The 15,159-nt window shown below is 48.2% G+C and overlaps 1 protein-coding gene across 10 annotated transcripts in view; it reads left to right on the forward strand.

Annotated features, from left to right (window-relative positions):
- The window catches only part of PPFIA4 (PPFI scaffold protein A4), a 55,991-nt gene extending 41,106 nt beyond the window's left edge, over positions 1–14,885 (forward strand). For 7 of the 10 annotated variants that reach the window (XM_088845089.1, XM_088845091.1, XM_088845093.1 and 4 more), the window contains 4 exons: positions 3,698–3,795; positions 4,472–4,647; positions 6,772–6,840; positions 11,722–14,885. In XM_088845089.1, the coding sequence (XP_088701215.1) occupies positions 3,698–3,795; positions 4,472–4,647; positions 6,772–6,840; positions 11,722–12,099 (721 nt within the window). In that variant the 3' untranslated portion in view covers positions 12,100–14,885. The remainder of the gene's footprint in view (positions 1–3,697; positions 3,796–4,471; positions 4,648–6,771; positions 6,841–11,721) is intronic. The other 3 variants (XM_088845092.1, XM_088845098.1, XM_088845096.1) reach the window with 2 other exon arrangements.
- The last annotated feature ends 274 nt before the right edge of the window (positions 14,886–15,159 follow it).

A 15,159-nucleotide genomic window follows, 5' to 3' on the forward strand; every position in this document is an offset into this window, starting at 1 on the left:
CCTACATGTATCCCGAGAAGACTCATACTGAACCCAGCATCTATTTTAGGTGCCTAATTCCTTAGAAGATCAGAGGAAAGTTCTATCTGGATTCTTGCTCTGCTGACATCCTAGATCTGAGCCTCTCAGCTTTAAACATACATCCTTTTGTACAGGAAGTCATCCAGTGTTCTTCTCTTTGTTGACAGATCTTCTTTGCAAGAGTGTGTGCATTGGAGGTCACCAACTGGTAGCTTGAGGGCAGAATTTGGCTCACTAATGTATTTTGTTTGGCCTACATTGTATTTTAAAATACAATGACTTTAGTTGCCAACATTTAAACACTAGGAAATATTACACAGAATTCTGGATGTCTGGCTTCTCTTGAAAAACAGGATCATGGAAACAACCAGCTGGAGCTAGGGAGGCAGCCCTCCTAAAACATAGGTATTCCCCAGGTCCTCCCAGCCCCTCCAGCCTGCTTCACTCATTTGAAATATAGGCTTGACCCCAGCTGGCATTTGGGTGGGAGAGTAAAGTGGGTAGTAATAGTTCCCGGAGTTTATAGTTTTTAGGAAGTCCTTTTTAACACCCAGCTTCACATCATATCCGCTATTGTCACCACGCGTTCCGGGAAACAAACTCACTCAGGAGGACAACACAGATAGTGAAGTGCAGTTTATTACACCGGTGGGCCTAAGGCAGAGTCTCCTCTTAGCTAAGGACCCCGACTAACATTTGTGAAAATCTTTCATACCCCATGCGTCCGTGTCTGAACCCACCACTCCAAATTCCTTGAGACTTACATAAACCAAGGAAAATACAACGCCAGTAACCCCATCATTCACGTGCTATGTGCTCATGTGCTCAAACAAACAATTAGCCAATAATCAATAAGCCCAAGGTTACACTCCGATAGACACAGAAAAATTTACGGCCTGTCTGGAGGAAGGGGTGATTAGTGTATGTTTTCTCTTAGGCGATGAGTAACCTAGATATGATCTTCAGGGTTCCCCTGTCTGGAGGGGGTCTTATCCTTCTGTTGTCGTTTTCATAGGCATTAAACACAGAGTTCAGAGTCCATTGGAAAGGTGGCCAAGCATGATCAGCATGAACAGGCCTAAGATGGAGTCCAGGCCCTATGAATTCCTTCTTAATCTCCAACTCATAAAGAGCAAATTATATTTGGAAAAGATTAGTTAGCCTCCATATTTTTATGGGTGAGGAAACTGAGGCATAGGAAGGAGTAGCAGCCCAAGGTCACTCAGAGATACTATCAGAATGCAAGTTTCCCGACCCAAACCCAGTTCTCTTGCCACCATGACGCAAACCCAGTTCTCTTGCCACCATGCCGGGGAACCTCCTGTGCTGGAACTCTCAGCTGTGTCTGCCCTCCCCCCTCACCGCTGGGGCTGAAAGGCGCTCTTTTGTCTCTGTCAGTCTGGGAGGCTGCCAGACCTAGCTGCACCTGTCCCCGCTGAATGATTGATGGGGCTGGGGAGAGAAGGGCCATTGCCCACCAGGCTGAGATGTGCCTCGGCTGCTTCAGGATCTGGTAGCCCAGCCCTGCCCAGCGTTATGGAATTCTTCCTCTGACCCTTTGCCCAGGTCCCAGGAGAGACTCTCAGCCTATACACATGGTTCCAGATGCAGCCCCAAATCGTCGGTACTTCAGAGTTAATGAAGCATTTCTACATTCCTTATTACCTCAATTATGTCTGTAACTGCTTTCATTCCACTCAGTATTTCATAAGCATATTCTCATCTTTAAAAAGTTTTTTAAGTTATCATTTTTTAACGATGAGGAAGGGATATTTAAAAACTTCTTTCACAGATGAAAATAAGTTTTCTTTCACAGAAAACAAGTCCAGTAGAGATTGAGTGTCACCAGGTCTCAGTCAAGTGGCTGCAGAATGGGGCCAACATTCTTTTTTGACACCTCACTGAGTCTAGACCATAGTATTCTATTGAGCAGATTTCCATGAGAATCTCCGATTTTGATATGAGAACAAACACACACAATAATCAGCAATGTCCTCCTAAGAGTGGTACCATTACTGAGTGCCTCTTATATTTCGGGGGCTGGGCTAACCCCTACCATACAGGATCACCTTTAATGCTCATGGTGATTCTGCAGGAGAGGTACAACCCCCATTTCACATATGCCGAGTGCCACTCAGCTGGAGAGTGGCACAGCTGGCATCCAGACCCAGACTGATCTGACGTTAAGGGCTTTATATTTCTGCTATACCATACAACAGCTTTTTGAAAGTCACAGGAACTGAATTGAAATTATAGTAAGATTGCAGTTAGACAGAGGCATTTCCAGTTAGGAGGTCTGTGTGCATCTGCCCTCTTTCCAGGGAACCAAAAGATTTAAAGGTCGTGAGCCAGAAAACAGTTCCTATAAATGGTGTCTCTGAGCTTTAAGGGATTTTTTTCTAGGCAGATGGGCTACCTGGGTAGAACTGAGGTAAGAAAAGTAGGGAGCAATCCAGCATAATTTAATCTTACAAAGCAATGACCTCAATGACAGTCAAAAGCAGTTGGAGTTGGGAGAGACCTTCCGTTCTATTCCTCCACTTTATAGATGATAAAATTCAGAGAAGCTGAATGACAGAGTAGTGTTCAAGTTTAAAGAACACTACAAGGAAAGCTGCTCAAGGTGGAGTGAGCTGCATTGAGAGGTATTGAGTTCCCTGTCACCAGAAGTGTTCAGGCACAGGTGTTCATAATACTCAGAGGGTTGCTAAAGAGGTGATTCCTGCATTAGGTTGGAACTTGGACTGGTAGCCTGTGGGGTCCCTTCTACACTCTTTGGGTTTTGGCCTGGCTTAGTAATTTTTTACTGAGTACACACTATGCACCTGGTACAGATTAAAGTACTTTAATAGTTTATGTGAATTATGTAATCCATTTAGCATTTATGATGTTTACATTTATGGACTGTGTCAAGCACCATTCTAGGGATTTAAGATACATCAGTGAACAAAACAAAGCTTCTAGTTACATTGTAACTAGGAGACATAGCAAAGAATTATAAATATGCAGAATGTTAATAGATAAAAGGTAGTAGGAAAAAAATTAGACCAGAGTAAGGTGGACTGGGAATATGGGCTAGGGGTGATGCTGGTGATGTTGCAGTTTTAAATCAGGTAGACAAGGTAACTACTCAACTTGAAATACATTTGAGCAAAAACTTAAAGGAGACAGGAGGGTGAGCCTTGTAGCAGTCTAAGGGGGACAGATGTCACAGTCAGAAGGAGCAGACACTGCAAAGGCCCCAAGGCACAGGGGCCAAGCATGCCTGTCGTGTCTGAGAAACAGCGGGGCTGTCAGTATAGGGGCAGGTCATACCATAGGCCATTTTAGGGACTCAATGAAATGGGCACACAAACGAGTGTCCATAGCGGTCTTTGTCATTTCAGACCCTGGAGAGGGAGGGACATGTTGCTATCATTCAAAGAACTTTTCTTCATCAGTCAAGCCCACACCCTGGCTGAGAGGGAAGACGGGTAGGGTAGGCAGCAGGAGGGAGGTAACCCTGGAATGGATCATGTCAAAGCCCTGGGGAAGGCGGAGAAGGAGCAAGCAGAGATGCTCTTTGTGTTGGAGGATGTAGGTCTTGATGTGCTGTGACTGGTGCTGGATATGGGGCAGATGAGGTAGAAATGCAACCCCACTGAGGCTCTGGCTCAGGGGGGCTGTGTGCCTGCAGAACCAGTCTTCAGTATGGCATCATGTGCCTGAAGAGGCTGAATTATGACCGGAAGGAGCTGGAGAAGCGGCGGGAGGAAAGCCAGCATGAGATCAAGGGTAAGCCTGTCGGGCTCAGTGGAGCCTCCTCTGAGGGTTGTGGAAGCAGCCTGGGGGGATGAGGGCCTGCCACACAGACCCAGCCTCTGGCTGAGGGAAGACAGGAGAGGCATCCTGAGCCACAGCGGAGATCCAAATCTGAGAGGGAAGGCAGAGCCTGTAGGGTGACACAGGCTCTGCCCAGAGGATGCTGCCATCTGTTGGAGAAGAAACAGCCCTCGCCCAATCAGCTGCAACAGTCCCCACCCCACACACAAGACAGGGCCATCAACCAGACAAATGCAAGGATGTGAGAAAGTGCTCAGAGAACTTGGTGCTGTGGGTGGGGTTTGACCAGAAGAAAGGCAAGTCTTAGGAGAGACCTTGAAGGTAGAAAGACTAAGAAAAGGGCCATTCCTGCCTAGGGACAGGGGATGCCTGATACAGGGGCTCTGGGGAGAAAGCCTATTGGTCTGAACCTGCAGGTTGGCAAGAATGGAGTAGTATGGACTGGTTCTCCAAGAGCTCGGGTGCCAAGGAGGACAGAAAGAAGATGTGGAGAGTTAAGGGGGGTGAGAGTGGGTAGGAGCCAAGACAAACAGGGTATACTGGGGCTCTGGGTCCAGGGACCTCCATTTCTGTCCCTGGAGAGGCCTTGGCCACACCTCTCTGCTCCTTTTCTGCCCCCACCCTCCAGATGTGCTGGTCTGGACCAATGACCAGGTAGTTCATTGGGTCCAGTCTATTGGGCTCCGGGACTACGCGGGAAACCTCCATGAGAGTGGTGTGCATGGCGCTTTGCTGGCCCTGGATGAGAACTTTGACCACAACACACTGGCCCTGGTTCTCCAGATACCCACACAAAATACCCAGGTGGGCATCTTTGTCATCAGTCTCAATCTTGGTCTCTTGCTTTCTCTCCCTCTGATATGCACAGGTTTATGGATTGGTGGGAGGCCTGTCCTAGAGGGGATCACAAATGTCCTCAAACCTCCAAGTGGTCCTTGTGCATAACCAAGTTCCCTAGGAAACAAGTGTTCCTCACAAACAACACGCTCAGCACAGGCCTGGTGCCATTGCAGTGGGCACCTCCATCTCCTCCCAGCCACATCATTGCAGTTGAGACTTTTCCTCAACTTGCTTTTCTGACCTGACTGTTCATAGAAGAAAATAAATAGTCCTAACCCTGGGCCCAAAAGGACCAGAGAACCTGTATCTCCTTTGTTTCCCATCCTAGGGATCTGCTCCTGGGTCCCTAGGTTTAAGAAAGCTAAATATACCAAATAACACAGAATAGAGCTGCTCCATGCCAAGGCTTTGTCTCCCTGTCAAAAGTCAAAAGATTAGATATCTCCTTCCATTACATTTCATATTTATTATGGAGCTATCATGTAAGAATATATCTAAATTCTTATTTATGTTTGACCTTTTTAACTTCCTGTGGATAATGGACTCTAGAATTACTACCTGTTGTGTAAAGTACTTCCTGATTTTATTTCTCCTAAATGTAATTCACATTGGGCTCCCCCTGGGGAGGAGAACTGCCTCATCCTAGTTGTCTGTGATTTGGTACAGATGTTTGTTTTTGACTAGTTCTACTTTCTGTCATTTCATAACCCCTGATTGTGCTACCTCTGGGTCTGAGGCTTTGTCTTTCCAGACAGAGGGGTCTTAATTCTTTTAGCCTTTCTCATATAGAGTTGTTTCCATGCCCTGATCATTTTAGCTACCCTTGTCTGGACTGTTTGCAGCTGTCATATATCTTCTGAAATTCAACCACCAGAGCTGCACAAGCTATTCTGGGAGCAGGCAAGTTTTTGCTTGTGCAAGGTAGTGTTGAATTGTCTCGTAATTTTGGTGGTGTATTAGCCTTTTAGGGGTAATGGCAGCTCACAAGCCCAGGGTGTCCCGTAGTCTCTTTACAGTGACCCATCCCCACCAGTCAGAATGGATCGCAAAGATTCCCCTTGTTCTCTAGGAAGAGCTGAGATTTCCCCACAAAACGTAATATCTGTATGATTGTCCACCTCCAGCCTCATTGGTCACCTTCTTGCCCACTTATACAGCTTCTTAGTCGTTTTTCAATACCCAGGGGAACAGTGTCATCTGGATACTTGAAAATTAAGTGTGTGTCTCCTTTTTGATCATTTATAAAAATATTATGTTCCCATTACCAACAAAGACCGTCCTCACAGGATTCTGTGGTTAGTATTTTCTACTCAGAAATGGGCTTGTTTTGTTTCCTGTCTCTACAAACGTCCAGTTTTTGTGGATAGCAGAACATCTGTAAACAGAAACAGGGCTACCCTTCTGTTGCTCTCTAATCATTCTTGTTTTTCTGACCCATTCATTTAGCTTAGCTATTAAGGGATGTAGGATCTGATCCAATATGGAATCCTTCATTTAAAATGGTTAAAAACATCTGATGGCAATTTTGAAAACTCTTGTTTCTGGCATTTCTCAAATCTCCTAGCGAGTTAAAGTACTAGGAGGCCTACAGAAGGCCTTTATACCCCACACAGCCTAAGGGCTACCAATATCCATGACTGAGCAATCTCCTAAGTTAAAATTTTTATTTGGAACCTCATAAAATACATTTATATAATCTAAATAAATCTTTATTATCCATGTTTTCCATGCATATTTACCCTTTCAGAGACGTAGTATGCCATGATATTTCCTTATAGTCAAACTTGGTTTTTTTTCCCCCAGTAGGTGAAACCTGTCCAGCCATGTGTTCTATAGTTGTTGTTGTTGTTTTTTTTTAATTATAGTTTTCTAATTAGCTCCATATGAAAAAATCCTAAGGTTTACAGTTTGACTTGTAGGAGGACACCAGGGTCAGGCCTGAAGGAACAGTATCAAAGGCCAATGGGTTAAATGAACTGAAAACCCCATCTCCACCCTTGCACTTCCTTCGAAACAGGTGAAAGATGGTATTAGAAGTCATTAACCATAGCCCTCCCTACTCTCCCTGTCTCACCTTGTGGACTCTAGGCACGCCAAGTGTTAGAGAGAGAGTTCAACAACCTGTTGGCTTTGGGCACAGACCGGAAGCTGGATGATGTGAGTAGCTGGCTGTGAACTGGGGACCTTGAAGATTTGGTGGTCACTGCTGGTTCATTGACGTTCATGAATTCTTCTTTCCTTGGGTTGATGATTGGTAGAGTAACCTAAAAGAGGAGAGCCATAGAGGATGGGGATGATGTCAGGGGGTTGAGGAGGCAGAAACACGCCTAGCAATAGGCCTAGAGAAGTCTCTATGAAACTCCTTCCTTGAACCTCTAGCATTTTCTAACTCTGTGCCCGAAACCTAACTACAGAAGCCCAGAGGTTTCCCCCAAAGGCCGTCTCTTTGGGATTATACTTTTTACTGTATCTCTTGCTGCTGCTAAGTCGTTTCAGTCATATCTGACTCTGTGTGACCCCATAGACGGCAGCCTACCAGGCTCCTCCGTCCCTGGGAGTCTCCAGGCAAGAACACTGGAGTGGGTTGCCATTTCCTTCTCCAATGCGTGAAAGTGAAGTCGCTCAGTCGTGTCCGACTCTTAGCGACCGGATGGACTGCAGCCTACCAGGCTCCTCCATCCATGGGATTTTCCAGGCACGAGTACTGTAGTGGGTGCTATTGCCTTCTCTGACTGTATCTTTTCAGTTCAGTCGCTCAGTCGTGTCCGACTCTCCGCGACCCCATGAATCATAGCACGCCAGGCCTCCCTGTCCATCACCAACTCCTGGAGTTCACTCAAACTCATGTCCACAGAGTCGGTGATGCCATCCAGCCATCTCATTCTCTGTCGTCCCCTTCTCCTCCTGCCCCCAACCTTTCCCAGCATCAGAGTCTTTTCCAGTGAGTCAACTCATCGCATGAGGTGGCCAAAGTATTGCAGTTTCAGCTTTAGCATCAGTCCTTCCAATGAACACCCAGGATTGATCTCCTTTAGAATGGACTGGTTGGATCTCCTTGCAGTCCAAGGGACTCTCAAGAGTCTTCTCCAGCACCACAGTTCAAAAGCATCAATTCTTTGGCGATCAACTTTCTTCACAGTCCAATTCTCACATCCATACATGACCACAGGAAAAACCATAGCCTTGACTAGACGGACCTTTGTTGGAAAAGTAATGTCTCTGCTTTTTAATATACTATCAAGGTTGGTCATAACTTTCCCTCCAAGGAGTAAGGCGTCTTTTAATTTCATGGCTGCAATCAGCATCTGCAGTGATTTTGGAGCCCAAAAAAATAAAGTCTGACACTGTTTCCACTGTTTTCCATCTATTTCCCATGAAGTGATGGGACCAGATGCCATGATCTTTGTTTTCTGAATGTTGAGCTTCAAGCCAACCTTTTCACTCTCCTCTTTCACTTTCATCAAGAGGCTTTTGAGTTCCTCTTCACTTTCTGCCATAAGGGTAGTGTCATCTGCATATCTCAGGTTATTGATATTTCTCCCAGCAATCTTGATTCCAGCTTGTGCTTCTTCCAGCCCAGGGTTCCTCATGAGGTACTCTGCATATAAGTTAAATAAGCAAGGTCAGCACATCTCCAGCCTGTTCATAACATTTCCAACCCGTCCAGCAGTGTGATTGTTTGGAGGTGGAAGTTACACTGAGGTCATTCAATGACAGGTTTGCTCACATGTTCCTCAGTTCATTGTGACGTAGTTAAACACATGGCTCAGGCTGCGATTATTCCAGCTTCCCCTCTAGTTTTACTCATATACCCTGGTCACTGAAGAAACACTCCCTTCCAACTAGAATTTGTCAGGCCTTCCTCTCGAATTTAGGCTAGACTGTTTCTGGGAAGACTCCTAAGTTCTGGCCATAATGCTTCTGTAAGAGATGCCTCCTAACACATAGATTTCCTGAGGACACATTCCTTTCAGTGCTTGCCTTCTCTCTCCTTCCTCCTCCCTATTCAGTTTCCTATCATCAGCCTTGCCTACCCTCCCTGTCAGGTCTGCCTTAGCTGCCTTGGTTCCAAACAAGTTAAAAAAGAGCCCAGACTATTTATTTTTAGTTCCTCCATCTTCAATCAGCTCTGCTGATCCCCATTTTCTGTGCAGCTTCCCTTTGTTTGCACCCCCACCCCATCAGTGCCTCTCTTTAGACTTCTGGGCCTCCTTATGGGACACCATTATTGTGTTAGCTACTTACCAGTTAATCTTTTCTTGGTTGGGTTTAACAGGGATAAAACCCGTTTGTGGAATGACTACTCTGCCTTGGTAGATAGGACACACTCAGAAACACACAGAATTTGTAAAGGGGTGTTTTCTTCACAGAAGTACCTTGAAATTTGGAGTGTGTTATTTACCATACACACACACAGACACGTGTGTGTGTGTATTTCAGTCAAGGAGATAAACTGCCAAACCCCACTAGGTGTCCCCGTTCTGAGATCTGAATCTTCCCAATGCCCTTATAAGGAGGACCTTCCTACTTATTTCCCATACACTAGGATCTAAGCTTTCTTTGATATCAGTTCAGTTCAGTCACTCAGTCGTGTCCGACTCTTTGCAACCCCATGAATCACAGCACGCCTGTCCATCACCAACTCCCAGAGTTCACTCAAACTCATGTCCATCGAGCTGGTGATGCCATCCAGCCATCTCATTCTCTGTCGTCCCCGTCTCCTCCCGCTCCCAGTCCCTCCCAGCATCAGAGTCTTTTCCAGTGAGTCAACTCGTCGCATGAGGTGGCCAAAGTATTGCAGTTTCAGCTTTAACATCAGTCCTTCTAATGAACACCCAGGATTGATCTCCTCTAGAATGGACTGGGTGGATCTCCTTGCAGTCCAAGGGACTCTCAAGAGTCTTCTCCAGCACCACAGTTCAAAAGCATCAATTCTTTGGCAATCAGCTTTCTTCACAGTCCAACTCTGGTGCTTTCTAATTTAGAAAGCTCTTTACTCCTTCAGTCCTGACAAAAATAGTCTTTGAATGCCTACTCTGGGCCAGGCATTGGGCAAGGCATGGTAGTGAAGTGATGGCAGACATCTTATTTTATGCTAGTAATAATCACATGAGACAGGTTATTATCCCATCTTACAGATGAGATTGAAGATCAAAGAGGTAACTTGCTGTCACAGGTAACTTATCTACAGTCATAGGCTGGTATGTGGCAGAGCAAGACTGGAGCAAAAGTGTATCTGATTCTTGTATTCTTTTTCCTACATTCCATTGCCTCCTAAAAGTGGAGATACCAGGCTTCAGACATTGAGGTGGAGTTATTGAGTAGGTGATATTATCTTGGCAATGTAGTGGGCTTTCTGGGATGCAGTTGGGTGTAAGGCTGGAGAGAACTGATTTTTTAAAAGGAATCTTAAAGTAGAAGGCCAGGTCCCATGAATAATATGAGATTTGAGGCTATGGGGGAGTCGCACTGGGGAGGTTGGAGATCCAAAGCCTGCTTCCTGTCCAGCCATCTAGCACATCATAAGCAATCTTGGGCTGTCTCTTGGAACTGTGTTATCTGACAGTTCTGGTTCTCGATTTCCCTTCTCAAGCTTTAAGGCCCTGGAGGGCTAGATCCAGTTCTCCTGTACATGGATAGCAGGACTTAAGGGAAATGAGGAGATGGCAAACAGAAAGAACACCTGACTATTAGAGGACAGGGGAGAAAAACAGAAGACCTTAGTGTCTGAAGGTGGAAATGGAGAGAAAGCATGCAGAAGAGAAGGGTCTCGGGACTAGGATAAGGATAGGGTCATGGGGAAGACAGAAATGATGAGGAAAGTTCCTCATAAACTCAGGGATGGGATGTGTGCATAGGGAGCCAGCTGCCATTTAACAATTATTTATTGAGTGCCTACAGTGTTCCCAGGCATTACTCAGAGGCTGGGGAATATATTGGTTGAAACAAAAAGAACAAAATCTCTGCCCCATGAATATTAGAATTTGAAAGTGGAGGTGGGGGGGGAGAAGAAAGACAAAAAGAAGAGAAATAAATTGATGACATAATCTCATCAGTACATTTTACAATGCTATGACAGAGATACATGATGCTAAGAGCTGATGGGAACATTTGCCCTACTCTGGGCAGGAGCAGCAACCCCTAATGGGGCTGGGACAGGTTGCTGAGGTGAGAACTGGTGGGTTGGTGTCTCTCAATCCTGCACCAGTTCTGCCAACACAAGGGTTGAGGGGTTTTAGGCATGGCCGCCAAGGAGGGTGGATGTGGGCTCTGAAGGGTGGGTTGGGAGGCTTGTGCAGAGGGACATCCTGTAGGGTTATGGCTCTGGGTGCCCTTTGGCAGAGATAGTTATTTTGGAGACTTGGCTGGCAATACAGTGGGCAGATAGCAGGGGGCTGTCCACTGCCTCCTTTGAAGGAGACTTTTCAGATTGGCCATGTGCCTGACCTAACCTTGTCACTGCTCTCCCCGGATCCAGCTGATAGGCAGCCTGTACATTTATAGATAATGAAACTGAAGCTCAGAGAGGTCACCTGTGAGGGTCACACAGCTAGTAAAATGGAAGCCAGGTCTCCTGGCTCCTGACCCAGCACTCCTCCAGGACACTGGGGCTGCAGCCATATTGAGTCTCCAGAAGGGCAGGAAGTAGTGCATGGAGGCTGGTTGGTGACCACTTCCCACGCATGAGACTGAGAGGAGGGATACTTGAAAGGTCACTGGGCATCCCAAGCCCATTTTGAGATGATTAAGGCGACAGGGAAACTTAGTTAAACTGCAGGATGTCAGATTCTAACAGAGGGGATCCCACCTCTACTAGAGACAGGAAACTTCAGAGTCATAAGGGCTCTCCGGAGCCATCCTCTTTGTCCAGTCATTTTCCACAAGGAAAGGCTGAGGGCCGGAAACGGGACGTGACCTTGCTCCCTTGATTCTGAAGGGAAAAGTGCCCCTACAACAGGCACTGCCTGCCCTCCCAGGCAGGGACGGAGGGCGGCCATAGCGCCCTAGCCCCGGGCCTCTGCGCGCCCTCCGGTGCAGGGGGAAGACAAGGCGCTCCGCCGCGCGCCCTCCTGGAGGAAACGCTTCCGCCCGCGCGACCCCCACGGCCGCGCCCCGCTCAGCGCCGCGGCCGACACGCTCCCGGCAGCCTTCCGCGCGTCCACCGTGGGGCCCGTGCCGCCTCCACCGTCCCCGCGGAAGAAGGTCACGCCTGAAGGTGAGCGGCGGGCGGGGCGGGGCAGGGCGCGCCGCTCCAGGCCGGCGCTGCTAACGCGGCCGTGGGCGGGAGGTCCCCACCTGCGAGCTGCGCGCTCACTAACCCGTCGCTCTGTGTTCCCTGGCGGCTGTCGACCCCTAGTCCGGACGGCGGGGGCGCGGAGACTGGAGACCCCAGCAGTGCAGACCTACTCCTGCTGAGCCCGCCTCCCGCCCCTGGTCCTTGGCGGCTGTGCCCGCGCCCGTGGCTGGCTCCAGCGCTGCTCGCACCCACTGTCCCGCTTGCCCTGATTGCTTTCTCAGGCCTTGGGCGCTTCGAGCTTGCAAGCACGCCGCAGATAGCTTGCAACCTGTCTCCCTGGGGGTCGCTCCCAACTCACTGCGCAAATGCTTTCTCTCTCTCTCTCAGCTCGCTCTCACTATCTCTACGGACACATGCTCTCCGCCTTCAGGGACTAGCCACAGCCCCCGCAAGGCCAGCTTCCTCCTACTTGGTTTCACAGGCTCGGATAGCCCTTACTGTCCTGCTGGTTCCCCTTACTCCCAGGGCTCCTAGTCTCCTCTCTCAGAATATACTCGTCTACCCCTCAGCATCCCGCTACCCCAAGTCCACCGTGTGTCCCTTGTAAGGCTCTCTGGGATGTATCTGGGTCTCCTGGTGGTGTGAGGCAGCCAGGTCGTCCATGCTTTGTGGGCCTGCAGCAGGGAGAGGAAGGCAGCCGGAGATAGATGGACTCCGTCTTCCGTCTTCTGCATCTAACAGGTCAGGACCTCACACTCCACCGGAGACCAGGACGCAGCACCAAGGGATAGGGTGACCCTTCCCAGGAAAGGGCGCTTCAGACTTCCTTGCTTGGGTTACTTGGCCTTCTGATTTCCGGCTGTCTCTTGGTTGCACTAAATGATCTACGTCTGCTTTTGGCGCCCCGACCATTTTCCCTCCTCCGACTCATCCGCACCTTGCAACTGCTGCCTCACCTTCAGGACCTCTTTGGGGGCTGGGAGGAGTTGTAGATGGCCCCATTCTTTCTCAGAATGATGAACCTGGGAAGAAGGAATTCTCAGGTGGAGATTCTAGGCTCTGGTTTAAGTTGAATCCCAAACATCAAGCATAAGCATGGGGAAATTCAGCCCTCCTGCCCAGTGAGAAGTTGCAGGCATGTCAGCTAGAGGGAGAGCAAATGTCCTGTGGTAGCTCTAAGCCCAAGTGGCAGTGGGAATTGCCTCCTGCCCCAACTGTAGGATAGAGCTGCTGCTGGGCTGGAGGGAGAAGGATCTTGGCTCTGGGGCAGAACAGAGCTAACCATGCACTGCCAGCTGTGCTCCCAGTATTTCTTCCCTTGCTGTCCCCCTCTGGCCCACTTCTTTGATAAGAATCCCTACAAAAATGTACCTAATGAGTGGATTGAGTATATATTAATACACTGACCTTAAAATCTGGTTTGGGAAAAAGGTAATCTGAGGCTTCCTTCCCCTGATCTCCCAGCAAGAAAATAAAGCTTCCCCTCTAGTGAATCATGTCCTAGGTCCAGGAAACCCAGTGTTGTTGAAGACTGTCATTTTCCTGCTTGTCCCCAAACTGTCACCCTTTGTTCAAGGTGCTCTTGGTGTTCAGGGGCTGCCTCCAGAAATTCCTGAGACCTGCCCAGTTTCAGTTGCTTTCCCCGGCAGCATGGTGGCATCTAGGGCTGAGGGATGTAGGTCCTGGTTTGGTAGGAATGTCATTTCCAATAAATTCTTCTTCACCCACATACTCCTCCTGCCAAGGTGCTTGGAAGTGTTTGGAACCCAAGTTTAGGGTGAGTTGATGGAACCCAGAGCTTGTCCTAGTGAGAGGAGAGGAAAAGTACCTGGGGCATGTTACCTGGAGAGGGGCCAGTGCAGTGCCAACCTTCAGGTGGCTGAGCAGCTAGTTTGCAAGCTGATGATTTGGGTCTGAGTAGGGGCTAGGCTAGCAGGTCGGATGAAGGGTTAGAGAACCCGGTCTAGAAGGAATGATGGAGCCTGGGGCAGTGCCACACTTACAGCCTTCAGCTGTAGAGTGGTGGGGCTGGATGGGCTTCCGTGGGTCTGGGCAAGATATTCACCTGCCCTTGCTCTCATTGTTGCCTGCCCTTCCTGTCTGTCAGGCCACTGGCAATGGAGCTGGAGGAGTTCTTGAGCAGAAAATGAGTCAGATGGAGAGAAAGAGCCCCTGTCTCGGGGTAATGGATGTTAAGATTATGGAGGAGCCCCAGATTCCTGTGACTGATGAACTCACAATCAGAGACCATAAGGCCATCTGATTCCTTCAGGGAACTCTGATGGGCTAGCTAAGTGGGAAATTCAGCCCTAACTTCTCTGCAACTTGCTGCTGCTGCTAAGTCACTTCAGTCGTGTCCGACTCTGTGTGACCCCATAGCCGGAAGCCCACCAGGCTCCCCCTTCCCTGGGATTCTCCAGGCAAGAACACTGGAGTAGGTTGCCATTTCCTTCTCCAATGTGTGAAAGTGGAAAGTGAAAAGTGAAAGTGAAGTCGCTCAGTCGTGTCCGACCCTTAGCGACCCCACGGACTGCAGCCTACCAGGTTCCTCCATCCATGGGATTTTCTAGGCAATAGTACTGGAGTGGCTTGCCATTGCCTTCTCCGCCTCTGCAACTTAACCCTATCTTAATTGGTTAGGTCATAAGGCAGCAGCTAGCAGGATCCAGGTCTGTTCAGGGTATCTTGGGATGTATTTCAGCGAGGTTATGCATACAGTGATGGAAGGTTCTTGTCTTGGTGTATCTTCTGCCTCACCATCAATATACTTTTTATCTGGAGAGTCACCAGTGACCCATACCCCCCACCCCCATCAGCTTCCTGTGTCTTATCAGGTCCCTTCTCAGCACTGTACTGGCTCAGTGCATCAAGAATGGGCGGATGGGTGTGTATGAGTGATGAGTGTGGGTGTGTATATACCAATAAATGAACTGGTCTTGAGACAACATACACATGGCTCTGGTCTTTTTTTTTTTTTTTTAACTTCAAACTTACCTGGTACATCTAGCTTATTCCACAGTCCTAAGGGCTGCTGTATGCTGGAATGTAAATATCAGAGTTTTTCAAACTTGTAGTTAGTAACCGTCTGTTTACTTATATAACCATGGAGTTGATAGGTTAAAATTTGGGTTACTTGTGCCAAGGGAGTATAGGAAAAGGAGTGAGGAATCCTAACTGCAGGGATTGATTTGTTTCCTTCTCTTCCTCTGTACACACCTGCTTCACTATCCTCATAGCCT

This window comes from Moschus berezovskii, chromosome 17 (genome assembly GCF_049115385.1).
Source record: "Moschus berezovskii isolate FMDL1 chromosome 17, NW_MosBer_1.0, whole genome shotgun sequence".
In the NCBI taxonomy this organism is placed as follows: domain Eukaryota; kingdom Metazoa; phylum Chordata; class Mammalia; order Artiodactyla; family Moschidae; genus Moschus; species Moschus berezovskii.